Source organism: Serinus canaria, chromosome 4 (genome assembly GCF_022539315.1).
Source record: "Serinus canaria isolate serCan28SL12 chromosome 4, serCan2020, whole genome shotgun sequence".
NCBI classification, from domain to species: Eukaryota; Metazoa; Chordata; class Aves; order Passeriformes; family Fringillidae; genus Serinus; species Serinus canaria.
Window position 1 is genome coordinate 36,943,478 of NC_066317.1, and position 20,691 is coordinate 36,964,168.

Here is a 20,691-nt window from a genome sequence, read left to right on the forward strand (position 1 = left end):
AGCCTGATTTATCCATTTCCCTTTATGTCAAAAAAAAAAAAAAAGTTATTTTATGAAAAATACATATTGATTGAACCCAAATAGAAGACTGGATACAGGCTGTGTATATAAGAAATAACATTGAGTGTTTTTAACCAGCGTGAGTATTGCCTCACGAGCAATTGGGAAATGGTGTCCAACGTTCTACCTTGCAATGCAAATTCCCCCAGTTTTCTTAGAGCTCCTAGAATTTATTATGCCTGTTTGTACTTCAAACGTGATGGGGAAATGAGCATTTTACTTCTCTAAACCTGGACGGACTGCAGAACCCTAAGAAATACTGACTTTTTAAAGGCTGAAATTAATTTCCGATTGCGGATGAAGTCTTGAAGGAAGATGCACTTGCGCGTATTTTAGACAACACCACGGAGCCATCAGGAGCCAGTGAGGACAGCACGAGCACCAGATCGGCCTTTAGGAAGGAAACAAACAGGAAACAGCGGGGCGGTGCCTGGCGGTCCGCACCGCCCTCAGGCGAGCGGGACGTTCGAAAGGCGGCGGCGGCCATCGCGGCCATGGTGGAGGGCCCAGGCTGCGCGCTCTGCGCTGAGCGCCTGCGGGCGCGCCTGCGCCCGGGACAGCGCGTGCGGGCCGCGCGGGGCGGCGGCGCGGTGAGGGCACGGGGACACGGGCACACGGGCACGGACAGGGCGGGGGAGCGGCGCTGCCGGGACAGGGCCGGGCGGCTGCCTCGGGCAGCGGGGCCCAGCGCTATTGCTCGTGGTGGTCCGCGGTGGTAAATGCCGGCGGGTGTGGGTGAGAGCAAGCGAGGGGGCAGGAGCCACTGGGGTGCCAGGGGCTGGCGGGCGGAGCTCCGAGCGGGGTGGCTGGTGCCCCCCGTGGGTGATGGTGGGTGTTATCTGCCAGTACTGTCTTTATGCTTCCTTGAAGTTGTGAAATATTCCTGTCAGCAGCATTATAGGTCTCGGCAGGTCAGATGTGTAAAGGCGATGTTGAAGCTGTAGAAACGGGAGATTGAGGAGTAATGAGGGAAAGCTTTTAGAATGGCTCGTGTTTACTTAGGATTAACTTCAAAATACCATGTTGCTCGAGGAAACGTTAAATACAAGGGAAATTATTGCTGATCTTCCTTCTCCATAGTCTAGACATGTCTTCTCCTCAGTCTAGACATGTCCTAGATGCTCTTTAAGGTCCCTTCTAAACCAAACCGTGCTATGATTCTTATCTGTGTGAAACCTGAGAAAGGTACACGTTGACCTGCAGAAAGGGGGCTTTTACTTCTATACTAATTTTTAAAGCAGTTTTAATTGGATCAAGTGTTTAAATAACGAGTGTGACATTTGGTTTGTATCCTTTCATTGGCAGCATTGGTTTGTATCCTTTCATTGGCTGAGAAATGTGTAGGTACTGTCCTCTGGTTTTGATTACAGAGTTAGCTAAGGTATCTTTTTTCCCATGCCTCATTTTGCTCATCTTTAAAAGACTGTGTGTTGCTTTTGTTGCAAGTAAATATGTTGGATTCTGCTAGCAGAAAGTTGGGGAATTTTTTCCCACTTATAGTGTGTATAAAGCATTGTAGGAGTTTGTGATTAAGGCACAGCAAGATAGTACTTCAGTGAAACAATTTAGGAAAGAATGTGGTTGAAAATATGTCTAAGATATGTCTTGGAACTAGTCTTTATAGGTTAATATCTTTCAGGTCAGATTTTTGAAATAAGTAGTTATGCTCCTAAGGTTTCTAAAAGAAATCTCACTCCCTCTAATAGTTTCGTAATCATCACTTTGTGCAGTAAAAGTCACCTTAGGGTGGCCTCTATTCATTGGAAAATGACCAACCTAAGGGTCTTGGACATTTTAGATTTCACAGAGGCTGCTAACCATGGCCAAAGCCTTGGCCACTGCTGGAGATTACACTGTTTAGGAGAGTTGGTATTATGATGACTGTAAGGGTTTGCCTGATACCAAAGAGGTATGAATTTAACTTCAAATATTTGAAAACACAAGTTAGTTTTCCATCTCAGTCATTTCCTGTTCTGTTTTTTTTTTTTTAAACAACCCTGAGTGGATTAAAGTTAAAATAAACTTTGTTGCACAGCAACAGACTCCAATACTTTTATTGGAAAGTATGAACTGCTTACATGGGAGCAAAATTTTGCTTTCTTCATATTTTGATAACAGACAAAGTAAGTGTTATGCGAGAAATGTTTTTATTTTCCTACTCAACAGAATAATAACCAGAAAACTGTCTAAATATATATCATTTCAAGGTAATAATACATGGGAGATTGCATAGAGAGTAGCTCTGAAATGTCACTAACTAGCAGAAGCCTGGCTGATTTGCCAGAGTTGCTTTCATAGATATTTGCATTGAAATTGAGTGCTGCAACTGAAACACTGATACATGTATCTGCCCTGCAGTCAGGGCTATGAGGACAGTGAATCTGCTGCTCACAGGTTTCAGCAGGATCTGAAGGGACATTGGGGTGCTAGTCAGGGGGACTTTCACAGGCTGAGAAAAATAGGCTGAAAGTAGAAAGTCAAGTTCAGCATTTGCAGGACTTGCAGAATCCTGCACTTGCAACAGGAGAGTGCATGGAACAGCACAGTCCTGGCTGCTGCTCACATGGGAAATGCTCTGCATCAAAAAAGGATCTTAGGGTCCTGCAGAAGCTGAGTTCCAAGAAGAGGGGATAGCCCCATGCTGGGCTCTGCAGGTTGAGGAGAGTCATGCTTACCTCTGAGCAGCAATTGCAGGGCTGCTCCTGAGTTTGTAACTCCCTAGTAATAACAAGATAACAACATACTGGAGTGACTCCTCTGGTATGATTAGCAGGATGAAGCACATGGTGCTCAAGGAGAAGCTGACAGAACTGGGGTTTCATTGCTCTCCTCAGGTAGCTGTAAGGAGGATATGGAGGAGACAGAGCTTGGCTCCTGTTGGACATGCACAGTGGGTGAGAAGCAGCAGATGCAGGGAGCAGAAGCAGCAGCAGGAGAAGTTCTCATTGGGTATTAGGAAAAAATTTCCACCACAACAATAGTCAAGCCATGGAACAAGGGCCCAAAGAGATTGAAGTGTCCATCCCTGGAGCTGGTCTGAGTCTGAGTGGAAAAGGCCCTGGGCTCCCTGTCCTAAGTGTATCTGCTTTGACCAGATGTTTGGACCATATAACCTGTTGACATCCTTTGTAATTTCAATGTGCTATGCAAGAAAATATGACTGCTTCAATCTCACGTTTATCTTGTTCTCTAGTAGTGTCCTACCTGCTGCTCACCTGCTTCTGAGATTTGACTTTAAACTAGTAGGAGGAGTGAGATATCTCTGTGGGCTCAGTGGAGGCTTTTCTGTAACACACAATGCACTATGCAAAATACTGAAAGCCTGTTATTAACATTTGAAGAAGGATATAGATCTGCAAATGGCAGAATTGACACTGACATGTTTTTAATATTCAAACTGTTCCTGTTCATTTTACACCAGTCTGACACTCTTATTTTAAATTCATGACTTGAAGGAAAAGACATAAAATTCCCTGATAAAAAAGATGTATTGTTTCAGTTAGGAAAAAAATTGAGGTAAGTTATGATAGCATTAGCAATAGTGACTGCTTCCTGGGTTAATAGTCCCATTGTTTTTGATAGAATGCTTAAGGAGAAAATAGTTAATGTTGTCCAAGCTGGAAAAATAGTTCGTACAGCTGCTTGCTGAATGTGTACTGGTGCTAGAATATAAGCAGTATAAATTCTCTTTAATCTTTTTGTGTGTATGTACTCATTTTTCAGACTGCTGCAAGTAAAGAGAGCATCTCTGGTCATGATTTCCTTGTTGGCCATGTTTACAGGGGTGTGGAGACATTGGGAAAGGAACTTTTTATGTATTTTGATCAGAAAGCTTTGAGGTAAGTGAGAAAAAGGCTTCCTATGCATTCAGACTGAATGTATTTGGGGGGGTCATCTTGATCATGCTAATGGCACTTTCAGAGATTTGAAAGTGTTAGAGAGAAACTTCTCATCAGCCTCTCTGGACTGTAGGCATACTGATACAGTCACATGTTTTGGTAACTTACTGCTTTACTCCAAGATTCCATGTAAAGGTATCTGAAAAGGACAGTTTTTTATTGACATGCTTTTTTTCAAACAGGAAGTTGCATTTTATGGAGGCAAAACAGTTATAATACGTGCAGTGCATTCAGATCCCTGCAATATCACGTAGCACGAAATAATTCTAAAGTCTCATCTTTTTACTTTAAAATAGAAATCATCAGCTCCTTACTACTAGTTCTCATTGAATAACATTTCCTGGGTTTAATTAGCATGCCTTTTCTATTTGTAATTAAAAAGAAGATTTATATTTTTCCCTATTTCAGGTCATCAATGGTAATGAAACACTTTAGAATTAAATTTTATAAATTTCTTAATGCTTTTGAATGTAAACGTGTAGTGATGATTCAATTTCTTTTTCTAGTCATGAACTGAGAAGGCACTAGAATAGCTAATAGTTGTGATTCTTAAAGTTTATTTCAAACAGTATGCTGGAGCTTGGTAAATGAAACCATCAGCTAAAAACTGAATAAAAATAATTTTCTGGAAGCATTTAATGCATCCTAATTTGTTAGCAAGATGCAAGAGTTTGGTTTAAAAATAAATTTGTCTAGGTTTAAAAATAAGTTTGGCTAGTTAAGCCTGTGCAGTACTACTCACGGCACTTGAGAATTGAAAATGGCTTTTGAAGATAAAAGTGATTTGAACAGCTATATCACCTGATCTGACTTGTAAGAAGAGTTTTGGAAAGACACAGTTTTTTAAGTAACTCATAGCATTAATTTTTTCATGTTTTAAAGAGTAACTTTAAGAATAGGCTTAATTACATGTTGTCTTAGCCCATCTGCAAATATTTAAAATGCCTGTCCTTTCTGGAATGTAAGAAAGCTGGGTTTACTGGAAATAGAGATCTGATATTGCACTTCTTTGGTCATTTATGTGGTTTAGTCTGTTAAATCTTCTTGTAACTACAAAATAATCTACTTTTTCTGATATACAGTGTATAGCAATAGGCATTCCCGCTATCTTATGGTTTTTAGGACTTGATTGTACCAGGTGAAATGGTAATAAATAAAATGTATGAGATAATAGTGAGACTTGTCTTTTGCTCAGGCATAGCTCCTCGTAGAATATTTTATAAAACTTAAGACCTCTTAAAGCATTACTAATCTGTAAAATGAAGGCTTGAAAGGGTCTGTTCTTCTACTTTGCCATCTGTGCATTTTTCAGTTTATTTCTTTTATTAATTTTTAATTGACTTGCAGGTTTTGCTGTGGTTGTAGGCAAAGAAAAGCAGAAAACAACATATGGCAAATACTAATTATGTTGTTTATGGTGTTACTGGATTTAGCTGCAATGTGATAACAGTGGTGGGAATATGGGGACTAAATTATTTCTTTTCATACTAGGTGACTTCTGCCTGATTAGCAGAAAATTTTCTGGTCAAGTGGCCTCATTTCTTTCAGCCTTCCTGAAATTTTAGGAATCTGTGTTGGACGATCAGCATGTCAAGTGAAAAAAATTCTAAGTGCACCAGAAATGGTGCTTCTTAATGATCAGGTCTGACTTCTGTATGATGAATTATAAAGACTACACAAAAACAGCTTTGTTTTGGAGGGATTTTTACTCGGGGAGCATTCTTCTTCTTCGGGAATTGAGCATTCTGTAAGCTAAGTTTGTTGCTGTGTTACTGGTAATGACTAGAATTAATGTACATGCATACAGACTTGATTAGTTAAGGTTCACAGCTCTAAAAATAGATTGGAATATACTGGTGTAGTGCTTGGAAAAAATAGCAAATTTAAAAAACCTATAAATACTCTCTTTCTTTCCAAGGATTCACTTTGGTATGAATGGTTCCATGCACATTAATCCTGATGGAAGCAAAGACAGAAATGGAGCACAACCAATTTTGGAGATACAGCTTATGGAAGATACTGTTTGTTTTTGGGATGTGACAGTGGAGTATAGGTAAACTGTTTATTTCTTTTTATAACTATTTTTTCATTTACCTTAAAAGATAATGTACAAATTGTTAAGTGCTTGGATTCTATTAAGAAAAAACTTTCTAAACATATCATATTTGTTGGTATGGTAATTTCAGTTTGTTACTTTTGTATCAGAGCTTACATTCAGTTTAAGTAGTTCTATGCCATAGTTTCATTAGGTAGTGTCAAGACTGGGGATGAAAGTTGGATTTAATTCTCTCCTTAGATCTGTATGCTGAAACCCATTGCTCTGTTAATTTCTATCCAAGTCTTGCTTCTTAACAAGAGTAACAAATAGCCTGTCACAAGTACTGGTTTCAAATTTTTATGCTCCCAAGGTTGGGTTTTTATTTTTTTTTCTTTATGGAAGCAAATTTTTATAATTGTTCTAATTTACATTAAGCAGATGTTTATGCCCATTAGCACTGTACTTCACACTGCTAAAAAAACACACCAGCAAGCTTGATTTTAGTGATCAAGGCTCTTGAATGGAAATGGGCATGTAAATTCATGCAACATATATAAGTGTACATAATGTTACAAAACACAAAATCTCATGCAAGCCAAGACTTCTTGTATGATATTATTTTCAAATGAGTATGCTTATCCTAATAATATGTCTTAAGACATGAATATATGTATTTTTAAAATTTATAACTACTGTTAAAAATCTACTACTACATACATCTGTTAAATAATTATAACTCGCTCAGTTGGTTCGAGTATGGTGCTAGTAATGCCAGGATTGACGGTTTGATCCCCATTTTGGCCATTCACTTAAGAGCTGGACTTCATGATTCTTGTGGGATCCTTCCAACTCAGAATATTCTGTGATTCTTTGAAATATAATTTGTAAATATAATTTACATACACACACACACATATATATATATATATATATATATATAAATGTCATGTTGTAACTAGTGAACCATGTAACCATACAGTTAGGTAAGTTTGAGGGTCCAAGCACATGGGATTCCCATCTTGGAGGTAGTTTTAAAGCAAGGAGTTGGCAAATATTTTTCAAGCTACTAGGAACAAAATGAGATGATTTCTTATATGTTGGACTAGATGCATGTTCCATGCATGTATCATTGACCTGTTTTTGGAAGAGGTGTTTAATGGAATTTCCATGTCACTTCTTGTCACTGATATTTTCATGGTTTCTGTTATTTGCATATAATGTTCTATTTTGTTGTGTTGTTTTTAAAACCACACTGCAATATTATAATATATTTAAAATAAAAATTAATCAGTGTATTTTTCTCTTCCAGAAATGCAGCTGAGTGTGAGCAGAAAGTGAGGATGATGGAGAGTTTGGATGTCTGTTCTCCAAAATTTAGCTTCTCAAGAGCAGAACATGAGATTAAGCAGCAGAACACCCGTATGTTGTGTGATGTGTTATTGGATCAATCAGTATTACCTGGAGTGGGAAATATCATAAAGAATGAAGCACTCTTTGATAGTGGTCTTCATCCAGCTCTTAAGGTGAATGTCTCAGGATGGTTTTTAAGGACACCAAAATATTAAGAATTTAAATACATATTTATTTAATATTTAGCTATCTTTTTTTACCTTTGTTTTGTCATCTGTAATTTCTTAAGTTATTCTTGGACACTAAATTAAAGTTTTATCATTATAACAGGAGGTTTTTGTCATGGCATTCCTTGCAGCTGATTAATTTTTGTATTTTAAGTCTGATATCCTGTTATGCTGCCATTTAGCTGACAGTCCATAAATAAGGGAAAGTGAAAAGTGCTCAGGTTTTTTTGTTCATTTACTACCCAAAATAGTGTATGTGGTAGAGTTGATAATTTTTGCAGCCACTTCTTCCACTTCTTATCCTGCTAGCTGGCATCAGTTGTTTTTTCTACCATTGTTTATCATACTTTTTCTGTTCTAAGATCCTCAAGCATGTGTTTTCAAACTTTGGTTGAGAAGATGATTTTTGCAAAACAGAGATTACATAGGATGTAAATAGAAACTGGAGAAGATTAGTAAATGAAAAGTTTTTTAAACAGCGAAAATTGTTCATAGGACCAATCTGGATTTTAATTTTATCTGAGATATAGCAGAGAAAAAAAAGAAGTGATTTAAAATTTTGTGTTCCTAAGAAAAATAAATTTGTTTGATAAATCTCTCTAATTGTGATGCCTTTGACTCATGTATTCTTCCTGAATATGTCTCAGAGAAAAGAGCCTCAGACGATAGGTCATATTATAAACATGAAGAAATTAGGAGGGATGTGAGACTTGTTAACTCTGTTAATTTATGATCATGACCTCTTTGGTCAATATAGGGTAAGACAACTGAATTTTCTAGCCCATGTTTTGCATGGTTGAGGCATAGCACGTTTTTTGGTATGCAAGCAGTGAGTTTTTGTGGTATACAATGTAAACATGTATTGTTTTACTGAGATGATACACATAATAGGGTCAGGGAATTATCACAACATGGAGAAAAGCAACTCCACATCAGTGTTCAAAGCGCACCTACATCATAGGTCTTTTTCTTGGTCCCTTAGCATAAAAACTCATTCTTGTCTTTCTTACAGGTTTGCCAACTGACAGATGAGCATATAGGTCACTTGGTGAAAATGACACGTGACTTTACCCTGCTTTTTTATAAGGTATTGGCACATATTTCTGGAAAACTTCCAAAATGGTACTCTGGCATGTTAGCTATGCGTGAACATCTGGTGAAAACAGTATAAAGATGCAACAAAGCAAGTGTTTCTATGAATAGGAATGTTGGTTTGTGGGCTCTGTATTAATTGTGAATTGTCAGATGATGGAAAGGTAGGGAGAGTCAAGACTATCAAAATATGCACAGTTTGGCCCCAAAGACTTTCACAAATGCTGCCTGAGAGCCAGTTCAGTCTTTCTGTGCATGTGCTGTTATGCCAGTCTGAACATGTCACAATTGATGTAGGCTGAGCACAAAGTTACACGTAAGGTAACATAAAGATTACTCTTCAAACCAGGAACTAGAGATTGTCCCAGGGAAGTATGAAGGTAGTTGATGTGGCTTTCTATATAGAAACTTGAAATAACTTAAATTTGTTTGACTAAATAGTTTGCAACTTCTAACAACTTTTTTTCCCTAACTCAAATAATGTTTTGGTTGATAAAGTGAAATGAATTATGATTTCTCCCTAGTGCTATAACTTCAGTAGGACTTAATTTCTTCCTGTATAAACTCCATAATTCATGGTGCTTTTTAACTTTCCACAATAGAAAAAGAGAAAATATGACCTAATTCTTGTATGTTTTGCTTCTTTAAGCTGCAAACAAAAAAAAAAAATAAAACCAAAAAAAAAAAGAAAAGCAATAGTGACATTTTTGTCTTTTGCACTTGATGTTCATGAAAGGCATGGAGCTAGCAGTGCTAAAAAGAATTTTTTTGGTGGGTGAGGGCACCTAACATTCCTAAAATCATAAAGGCTAAAACTTTAATTGGTTTATCAGTCTGCTTAAATATCTACTTTCCCTCAACCCACTAAAGAGTGTTTTGGTTTGTTGGTAGGGAAATGTTTTCATTTCTCTGGACTTCATAATGAAGTCTGCCAGTAAAGAGACATCTTCTAGTTCTGCAACAACTCTAATATTCAGAAATGTAAAGGCTTTTGGACTGATAATGAGCAAGTTATACTTTATGTTTAGCCAATTTGAAAACTTCTGTAGTCCACACTTAGCAAGTACTCACCAGTCAAGTACTTTAAAAGGGCTAGCCTCTCCTTCCATCTTAGAGACATCATGAAAATATGTTAATTAGGGATAGTGCTTGAATTTTTTAATAGATTGTTTGAAGTCATCATACTTCATCATTACAAATGCAAAGATGAATCTTGTTTGTGTAAAAAGCTGTTGCTTTTGTTTGGTTTTTGCATAACTGGGAAAAAAACTACTCATAAGAAACTGAAAACCTTGAAGAGGCAGCTGTGAATATTCATGCAAATATATATTAGTAATTCCTTCTGACTGAATTACTAGTTTGCACTGGCACAAGAATTCTATTTCAGCAAGGCTGATGAATAAGAGCACAGTAGAAGCAAATGCATTATGCTCAGTGACACCTGTGTTTTGGGAGAACTCCAAGGGTTTTCATATGTTATGGAGCTAGAGCTAGAGAACTCTGCCAGGGCTGTGCTGGTATTACTTGGCCAGCTGTGGTGTTGTTTGAACTGAGCCCAAGGATTTGCAATTGTAGGGCAGAAACTTGGGTGGCTCTGAAGAGTTGGCTGCATCTCTGCTGGGCTCTTCTTGTTTGGATTTTTTTTGCCACTTTTAGCTGTAGTGTGTCTATGCTGACTTCATGGGTGTTTTGGGAATTGTCTCATGAAATGTGCCTGCCAGCTGTCTGGAGGCTTTTCAGGTCACTGCCCTTGGGCTTGTACTATACTTAATTTAATATGGCTTTCTGCCAGACTCTGGGGAGCTCACCATAGTGCCAAGTGGCTTTTCATGAGCCAAGTTGTCTGGCATGGCCAGGGCCAAGATGCAGCTGAGCAACTTTACTGGGCACTACCTAGCATTTACAGAATTTTGGGAATATTTCTGCATTGCACAGTTCTTTAGGTTTTGGGAAGGCTTATTAACCCATATTGTAGCATCACATCTGAGCTGTGCTGAGTTTTTGGCTCTTTGGGGGTGAGAGAAGGTGGTGTTTGTTTTGTGGTTTATGTTTATTTTGTTTTCTATGCTGCATTGATTGGAGTTCATTAGCTCTTCAAGAAGACTCCTGCAGGTGTCAGGTCAAAGACAACTGGTTTTGAATCAGTGCTGGTCCAGCTGAACTCAGAGAGTTCCTAGCATGCATTTGCTTGCACATTGTAGTATGCTTTTTTTCCCCCATCTTTAATTTCATTATGTTGAGAATTACTGACACTGTTATACCTGATTTGTCAATTCTTTGCATAAAATAATGTGAAATACAGGGATAGCCTTGAGTAGTGTCTCTTTTAAATATCTTCATCTAGTGATTGAGTTGACAGTTTATGTAGGGTTTTTTATTTTCAGACTCCTGTAAAATTGATCCTGAGTCTCTAACTAGGATTTTAACCACGTTCTGTTTCAGTGCCGCAAAGGGGGGTCCCCGCTGTACCGACACTACCGAGTGTACAAGCGCCCAGCCTGCAGGGAGTGCAGTGGCAGCATCACCGTGTGCCGGCTGGGAGACCATAACAGGATGACTTACTTCTGCTCTCAGTGTCAAAAGGCAGATCCCCAGCTTGTCAATCTTAGGTATGATGGTAGCATGGTGACATTTTTAAGCACCTCAAAGTGCTGTTACAGTAAAAGGACACCCTCTTTGAAATAGAATGGATCTGTGTGCATTTTATAACTAAATTAGCTATGCCAGACAAAAACAGAACCTCTTGCAAAAAAAAAAAAAAAAAAGTTTTGGTATTTAAAATTGGTATTTAAAAATGGTTAGATGCTTTGATTCTTTGCTACTATTCTTTTCAAAGGTGTCATCTCTTATGAAGCAGCTATTGCTCTAATCAAATATAGGAATTATAAAACAATTCAGAGTACTCAGATTTATTCACTGAAACTAAGTCACTGGAAAAGTTGCCCTTTGTTCTTGGCGTTATCAATATAAAGGGCATGGATATTTCCATACAACTGAGTTGAATATAATGAAGTAGGAATTTGTCTTTCTTTTTGCAGGATAGCCCCATCAGTCATGGCATATCTAGATAGCTGTGCATCTGTGTGATTTTCTTCTGGATATAGAATTATACTGAGGAGAACTAAAACTTCAGTAAATTCATGGTGCAGCAAATATTTTAGGGGCTTAGTACTTTTTCTTCCTCCTTACTGGATTTTAAAAGCTTTTGCTGTAGGTGTGCTACGGAGACACTTTCACTTCCACATAAATTGTGCTAGCAGCAGCTTTCCTCCTTTTATTTCAGGAAAGCAGAAAGTGCATTTGATATCACAAAGGGTCAAAAGGTAAAAGTTACAAAAGTACCTTATTCAGACTTAGGCATCGGTTATTCTTGAAAACTTTCATCTGGTGCTTCAGAATTCTGCCTTTATACTCTCTGTCAGTCTAATATAAGATGCTGTTTCACTTTGTGACTTTGCCTCGTTAGTGTGTGTGTATATATATGTGTTTTAGATAAGATTTACAGAACGCACAAATCCTTCTCCTACCTCCAAGCTTCTTTCAAAACTCAGATGGCTGAAGGGATTTTGCTTAAAGCTTAAAAAATTGCCTTTGAGTACAGATCAAATATTGAAAATTCCAGCATGGAAGATAAATATTTCACAAGCTGATAACCCAAATCTGCTGTATTTTCAGAAAGTAATAATGAGATATTTTGCAGAAGTGTAGGAAGTCAGCATTCTTCTGTTGAGTCAGATAACTAGAAAACAGTGTCAGGAAAAAATCTTTGTTTTCTAAAACAAGTAGTGATTTAGTGTTTCTTGTTGTACTTTTAAATAAACAATTAAGGAGTGCTGTATTTAAGTGAAAAACATGGTAGTGGTAGCTATAAAATAAAAAGATGGTTTCTTGTTTTGTCTTTATCCTAATGGTCAGTTCTTTTTTTTCTACTGCTCTCTTCTCTTGTACAGTAACTGTTACTATGTAAGATTATTTATTAATTTAAGTAATTTATTTGCCATTCCAGACTTTTCACATTTAAAGACTGGAAGGGGCCCATGTGATTGGACTGACTTGCTACTGATCATAAACTGTAGAATTCAACCCAGTGGTTCTGTAGTCACGTTAACTAGCTTAGGATTTTGCTCAACTGAAAAAAAAAATTAGAAAATCCCCATTATAAACTAAGCCCATCAAATTCAAATGTACCTTGAATTTTAAAAATAAACATTCCCCACATGTTTCATAAACTGAGAAAGGGTATGGAGGTATAATGACAGGACAGATGACACAGGGGAACAACATGGAACTAAATTCCCAAAGATTACACACTGAATATATTTAGTCTCGTAATACATTTTTTGATAACTGTGTAGAACAATTGATCTAATAATGTGAAAATACCCATTTTCACACAGTTCAGCTGTTTTGTTTGCTAGCCACACTATTTTGGTGAATGCTGGTGTAATGTCTGTTCTACCTCTTAACAGCAGAGACTCTTTGGAATGTCAGCAGTTCTCATTATCCTCCTTAGTTTTCCTGTTGTGGAAGATGTGGGTAGGTAGTGGATATCTCTACCATTATCTTAGAACTCCAGCCTCTTACAGAAAGTGATCATTATGGAAAAAGTGATGGGTCATAGGAGTGTCACAACAGTGCCCAGCTACAGCATTTGCATTATTGATTGAAGTGCTTAAATTCTTAGGGTTAATAAAAGTCTCCAAAAAGTCCAGAATTTCATAAAAACTACATTAAAAAACTGCTTGACAACTGATCAGCCATAAGTTGGATAATATCGTAGCACTTAAAAGTGTACATACATGAACTGGTAAATTCAAGTTACATTTAATATGCTGTCAGGGTTTGGATAGACAAGAGCAGCCCTTTGTAACAGGAAACTGTAAAGGAGTAACTATGATTCTAAATCAGTCTATTAACATAGGAGGTTATAATTTACAGGAAAATAAACACAATTAAATCTTTAGTGATGTCTGGAGTAGCTTTGTCTCACAGGTCACAGCTGGGTTCCTTAATTTTGAACAGGTTCCTACATTTTAAAAGTCTTTCTAGCAAATAGTGACACACAAGAGACTTTATAACTTTTAAAGCTTTCAGTGCTTTTGGCTGTTATGATAACAATGTGGGCTTATGTGTAGCTTTTAAATGAGAACAAAAAAAAATTATTTGCTAGACTGTGGGATTTCTGCAGTTCATCTTCTAAACAGTTCTTCATCCAGTAATGCATCTGTTAGCAAGTGGTGTGTACAAGAGATGGGAGGAAAGCCCTGAAACAGTCTGCCTTTCTCACCGAGCATTTTGCTGCAGTACTTGGAAATGGTAAGGAATCTGAGAGAGTGGGGCATTGTCCTGGAGAGTACAGCAGTTAATAATTAACTTTCCATCAATTTCTTGTTTAAATATTTTTATTTGTATTACTTCTGCAGCATCTGGAAAGATTTGCCCTTGAGGTAAAGAAAAGAAAAATCAAACTTGAGCAGTGACATGCTGTCCAAGCTCTGATAGGAGGCTTAACACTGCTGCATACTTGTTCTCTAGCCCATGCCTCCCTGCACAGAGTGGTGTAAGGCAATTTGTAGGGGGAACGTCACAAAACACTAACATCATTCTTTTGTTTCACAGCAAACTGCCAGCTAGAAACAGCCTAATTGGCTGGGCATATGGCAGGGGGTCATGTTCTAATGAACATGTAGCTCGGAAATCTGAAGAGGAGTGGACGTGTGTGTGCTGCACCCTAATAAACAAGCCTTCTGCTGAAATTTGTGATGCCTGTTTGACTTCAAGACCTGAAGGTACTGAAGGGCTGTCTGGCATCTGTATTGGGAAAGAGGGGAGGTCTATGATTTCGGTGTAGTTTTTATGTAGAAGTGTCTCATTGTGAACCATATATATATATAATAATATATATATAACTAGCTAACTTGAAGTCAGATTTTGAGGAAACCTCACACAGACAATATGGAAACTGTCTTGTCTTAAACCCTGTAAGTGTTGTCTTCCAGCCTGGTGTGCAGGTGGGGTTCTATAGATCAGTGTCTTCAGTGACCCTTTGTTTTTACTGGGGCAAGGAGTGAGAAAAATCTCCATTCTTTCAACGCTCCTTAAAATCCTTCAAAGTTTGCAGTATAAGTCTGAATTAGAAATCATCAAAGGTCAGAAAAAGGTCAGGAAATTACCTGTCATTCTTTCATGTGAACAAAAGCAATACATTTTAGTACCCTTTTCTAAAAGGATGCCAGGTTTCTCCAAGGCTTCTTTTTTTCCCTTCAAGTTCAGAGTAAAAATGGTTCTGAACTTCTTACCTCAATTTGTTGTTTGTGTCTTGTTGGAGCTTTTAATGCTGCTATCTACATGAAATATTGCTTCATTGCTTAATCATTTTATGACTGGAGTGATGTGTGGAAAACGCTTATTTGGCACTAGCTATAGTTCATTTTCTCAGGTCAAGAATCAATAAAAGTATGTCTTTGTGTCTTACGTGACAGTTGTTGGCAACACAGGCTAATCTTGCATAATTCTTCTGCCAAATCAGCACCAGAAACCTGAAAATTTTAATCTGTTCACAAAGTAGGATTTACCAACTAACATTTATCCTGCAATTAATGCTGTCAGCTGGCCTTTATAATATATTATGCTATGTCTACAAATGCTTTACTTTAAGCTTTGAAACAAAATCTTGTTCCTTCTCCTGTACTTGTGAGTTTTACTTGTTTAGTTATATGCAGTTATTGAAATCAGGTGTGGAATTTGAAGCTGTCTTAGACTTGATGGAATACTGATGGGAAACTTTTGTTTTTATAAAACTTTATTTTTGCATAGGAGTGGTATTTGAGATTTTTTTTTTTTTATTGCAAATACAGGTTTGCTTACCTCTTTTTTTTAATCCTTAGGAGTCTTTCCCTTCTCACTTGGTTCAGTGTTTGGTTTTTTTAATGTTGTTTCTAAAAATACCTACTGTCAGCAGAAAAGTCTGAACTTCCTGAGGACAGAATACTTGGTCTGTAAAACTAGCTGCTGGCCCTACAGCTGAAATAATTCAGTCTGTAGACAGATATTTACCATTATATTGCAATTTCCATGCTCCTTTGCTAAGTACAAGGCCAAGCTACTACTATTCTTTTTTAAAAAATCTGAATGAAGCCAGTATATTTGACTGTGCAGTACTGGCAAAATGGAAGGAGTCTGGAAGCAAGTCATGTTCCAAGTCAAATGCAGAGATTCTTATTTTGTTTCTGAGTGAGACTGCCTGTGGAGATAGTGTGCCCTTGTGTATGTCTCATCTACCCATGTTCTGCTTAATTCCCTCTTTGTATGGAATACACAGGATATAGTAGAAAAGGAAGGACTCTCTCCTGGAACACTGTGGTTTCACAGCTACCTAAAACGATTGCACATAGGATGCCATTAGGTTTTCACCCTTTTCTCAGGAAGGGGATTACCTACAGACTCCTTATGTATTAAATTGGCATTATTAAACTATTCCCATTCTTTTGAAATTATTATTGTCCACTAGGAGGGCCTCTGATTCTGTAAAGAAACTGTTGTTTATACCACAAAGCAAATTTCTGAACTGCTTTCTTCTGAAAAACCTCTTACTAATTTTGGATTACTAATTTTGGATGAACACAAAGTTTGGAAAGGGTGGGAACTCGGAAAACACTAGAAACCCCAAAATCTGAATATTCATTTTTGTGTCAATAGTAAGGTAATACTAAAAAAATGGGTAATGCATTGCTGCTGGGAGGTGCTGTACTCTGTGATCTCCCATTACTGGGGTTATCAAAGGTTATTTTGAAAAATTTGAATACTTTAATCCTTGTGTTTGGGCCAAATTAAAATTTTTATGGTTAATTGTCTGATAGCTTTCATTTACATAGTACTATTAATTGATCCTACTCAAGCAAAAGTGATGCTATCTTGAAACACATGTTTTACATGACTCTAAGGGTGCATGAGTTTTTTTATTGTAAGAAATTTTGTACTCTCATCTAATTTGTGACAGGTTTTGAGATGGTACTGTAAATTTATTCTTTCATTCTCCAATGACAACTTATGAATACAGATCAGAAATATAAAGTAGCATTCTATGCAGGTGGATTATAACTAATAATTTTTTTTCCTTAGTTCCAAAGATGGAGAGTTTTGAAGATTCTGCAGCCTTTAACACAAACTTAATTAAGTACCCTTGTAATGATTTCAGAAAACCAAGCACAGAAATAAAGATCAATAGGAAAACTGCATTTGGAACTACAACTCTTGTCTTAACAGATCTTGGTAACAAAACTGTTTTGAGAAATGATATCCAGATATCTGGTGGACAGTCTCAGTGTGTTTTTCCAAAAAGCAATTGTAAACAGATCCAAAGCAATGCCTGCCAGTCAGGGGGAAGCGCAGAGAAGGACTCCTCAACAAACGTAGCTGCCCTGACTTTGTCCTCATGTCAGCAGCCTGTCTCTTTCAAACACATACAGAAGAAACAGAAAACTGACCATGTACCTTTGGTTCACCCATATAATACAGCAATCAGGTATGTATTCTAAAATGAAAGCAAGTCTTTATAATCCCATAAACCGACTTTATCCCCAAATATTAATTGAATATTGTGCTGTTTGGCTCAGACAGTGTTGTCTTTGGATTTCTGCCAGACGTAACTTATTCTAGGCTAACTATAATTTAATTCAGATTTCAAAAGCACTGAATTACCTAGGCTGTCCCTAGAAAAGTCCTGATTTTGGCATCTAGCCAGTACTGCTGTAAGCTAAACAGCTGCTCATAGTTCAGCTATTCCTATTGAATAGGCCAGTCTAGTTTTAATAGGTCAAGCACATTTCTACCTAAGGAGTTGTCTGATCTTAGCACTGTAGTTGCTGTCTGCTTAGAGAGATCTTAAAATCAGTGTGAAAGATTACAAAAGGAAGCTATCTGGATGAATGTGTCCTAATTTAAGTTATTTGTCAACTACCATTCTTCCTTGAGAGGAAGCTCTGTACAGTTACCTTGATGAGCTTCCCATCACTGCTTTTACTCTTAACTTCCCTCCCCATTCTATATATAACCACTTCAGTTCTCTACCCATACTTTTATTTACAGAGCCCTGTTCAGACACATCCATTGCCTAGTTAAGAGAAATGTAAGAATATTTGAGGGTTGTCACAGAAAAGTTGGGCAGATTGTAACAACAGTAATGGGAGTGCAAGGTAGATGTCACTTAAAATGGTAAATTATGCAGGCTGAATGTGAAATATTGATGATATGTTACAAAATTCTTCATCATCTGTCTGTTCTGAAATACGGGAATTACTTCTTACAATATTGAAGCACCAGTTTTGAAATGATCTCACTGACTAGCCAGGCTAGACAGAATGAATACAATTCCTCCTTACACTTTCAGTACAGACTGAGGAACTGAGGCTGTAGGCAGGATAATTGAGAATACAGAGGACTGTAAACAAGAAATGAGATAGTATCAATCATGACAACAGGTTGTTGTAGCAAGTCATCAACTGAAATGTTTTTTTAATAGTATTTTCTTAAACAACCAAAACCAACAAAAAATCTGTTGGTTATTTTTATCTTCTTGTGTTTTAATGAGGTGCTGGAATAAAACTGCTGGTGTCTGCAGGACTGCAGTCCTCCAGACATAGAAGACAACATAAAATTCCTAACCTGATAACTTGACCAGAATGAATTAATATTTTCTATTTTCATTAAGGTTCCATTACTGCTTTTCTGCTCTATAAATGTATTGGAAAGATACATTTCAGAGCATTAATCTTTTTCATGTCACTATTTTTAAATGAAACCTTGTGTATTGCAGACAGTCAGAAATTGTCTCAATCATGAGGAAGAAGGAAACTTTATCCCATTCAGAGAATTCTATTTCATCCCATCATCTGGATTACTTCTTGTCCAAATGTGATTTGAGCATTACTGTAACTTTTCAGTTAAGAGGGTGGGAATCTTTTCTGTGAAGCATACAAATGCCTTCAGACTGGAGTAATTAGTGGTATTGGTCTTTTTCCCACTGAGAACAGAATACTCTTTTAGAACATGTCAGAATTTGAGGTGGGCAGTATAACATCAGTAGTAATATTTATTTTGTTTCATACATGAATTTGAGCACTTCAAAATAATTTAAGACATGGTGGGGAAAACCTCAAGGTATAATACCTCAAGGACAGCACACAGTTGTGTCTATTCACAACTTGCAATCATTCAGCTTTAAAGGCACAATAAAGGTGCATTAGAGAAGCAAGTCCTTTGTCACTGTGTGCAAAAGTACACGGGGTGAGTTATTGTAATGGTAGAAGAGAGTTCTTTGGCTGGTAATCCCTTTTAAATTATGCAGAAGTAATTTTGTAACCTGTCATTACAGCTCACCTCAAACTAATGTGAGAGATGATGCTCCTATGTTGAGCATGGGGCATCCTCGCTGCAGTAAACACAGCCGTCTCTGCAGCCTCAGAGTTGTGAGGAAGGATGGAAAGAACAAGGGAAGGCAGTTTTACTGTTGCCCTCTCTCCAGGGAAAATCAGTGTGAATACTTTCAGGTACGTATAAAACTTCAGGACCTGTTTTTGTAATCAGTGATTGTTCCTGCAACTTCCTTGGCCCAGTGACCTGTCAATCATGGATTGCAGATATATTCCATTTAAAGTTTGACATAAATACTCCTGCACACTGAACTGAAACTAAGAGCATAATAATAGCTATGAACGTAACAGTTTTAGTTACTTCTCTTAGTGTTGAGATGGCACCTGCTTGTTTAAATGCTCTTAATCTGCTTCTGAGTGATGTAAAACAGATGCATAAGAGAAATACTGGTTTGAGGGGACCTGTACAAGTTGTTCAGATTAGCTTCTTCCTGAAAGGACTATAACAAGCTAGATCTAATTGCCAGCCATGTTTCTGGCTAGCCAAAATCCTGACAGCCTCTCAAGATGGTGATTCTGTAATCTGCCTGGGCAAACCCTCCCACTGCTGCACTAGTACCTAATATGACTTCCTAGCTGCAATTGGTGGCTTCTGCTCCTTGCTATAGATGTAGGTGTCTTAAACGAGTTTGACCTGAAAAGTGACCTGACAGTCATGACTATCAGGTAGTTAATAGATGGACTCAAGACAGTAATGCCTACATTTGAAAAAAAAAAACCAACTATGTGCTAACATAATTTCAATTTATACCAGTCAAAGTGCATGCAGTTGATGTTAAAGAAAAATCTAAAAAGTGTTCACAAAAGAGATAAAACTAATCTAATTACTGGGAAGAATTTCTTCCATGGCTTCCCCTGTAGTTCTTTTTCCATTGTCTATTTTAAAATAAGGAATTCATAGCCATCACATGTGCCTGATACCTGTTTCTCTGGCAGTGGGCTGACCTGGATTTTCCGTTTTGTAACCATGGCAAGCGATGTGTTATGAAGACTGTGTTGAAGATTGGTCCCAATAATGGAAAGAACTTTTTTGTGTGCCCTCTTGGGAAGGAAAAACAGTGTGGCTTCTTCCAATGGGCAGAAAATGGGCCAGGTATGCAGATTCTTCCATGATGCTCATGTTACTGTTTTTCAGAAGCTTGTAACATTCATAGTAATTTCTGTTTTGTTCTTTTTCCCTGTTCACTCATTAACTAGTAAAAGAGCTCCAATGTAAAGAACAGATATAGAAAGAGTAATGTTACATAGTCCTATAAAATTTGAACACTGCTTGTATGCAGCCTACAATTTTGAAATAAACATTTAGCTTGCAACATAGTGTGATATCCCATTGTATTTCTAATGAAAAATTGCACTTTTTACATGTATTGTTTTAAATGATTTTAAATTTTCATGTATTGTTTTAAATTTTCTTAAGTGTAAACATGTATTTAACAAAAGTGAATAAAAAGAATATACTTTATTAAATACCACTCTCTGCTTTCTCAGAGCTTAAGATGAAACAGCAATGAACTGTACAATTCAAATGTTACAACTGTTGATTGACCTTGCTTAGATTTGGAAAATGACAAAAAACTTCCCTGAAACAAATAACA

General features: G+C 37.3%; 1 protein-coding gene across 1 annotated transcript; it reads left to right on the plus strand.

Annotated features, from left to right (window-relative positions):
• The first annotated feature begins 546 nt into the window (after positions 1-546).
• On the plus strand, positions 547-20,563 carry NEIL3 (nei like DNA glycosylase 3). The gene is made up of 10 exons (XM_018926611.3): positions 547-650; positions 3,784-3,899; positions 5,878-6,012; positions 7,307-7,520; positions 8,587-8,661; positions 11,109-11,275; positions 14,286-14,455; positions 16,788-17,190; positions 19,039-19,213; positions 20,033-20,563. Exons 1-10 carry the CDS (start codon positions 555-557, stop codon positions 20,207-20,209), a joined length of 1,728 nt encoding a protein of 575 aa, XP_018782156.2. The 5' UTR covers positions 547-554; the 3' UTR covers positions 20,210-20,563.
• Positions 20,564-20,691: the final 128 nt, after the last annotated feature.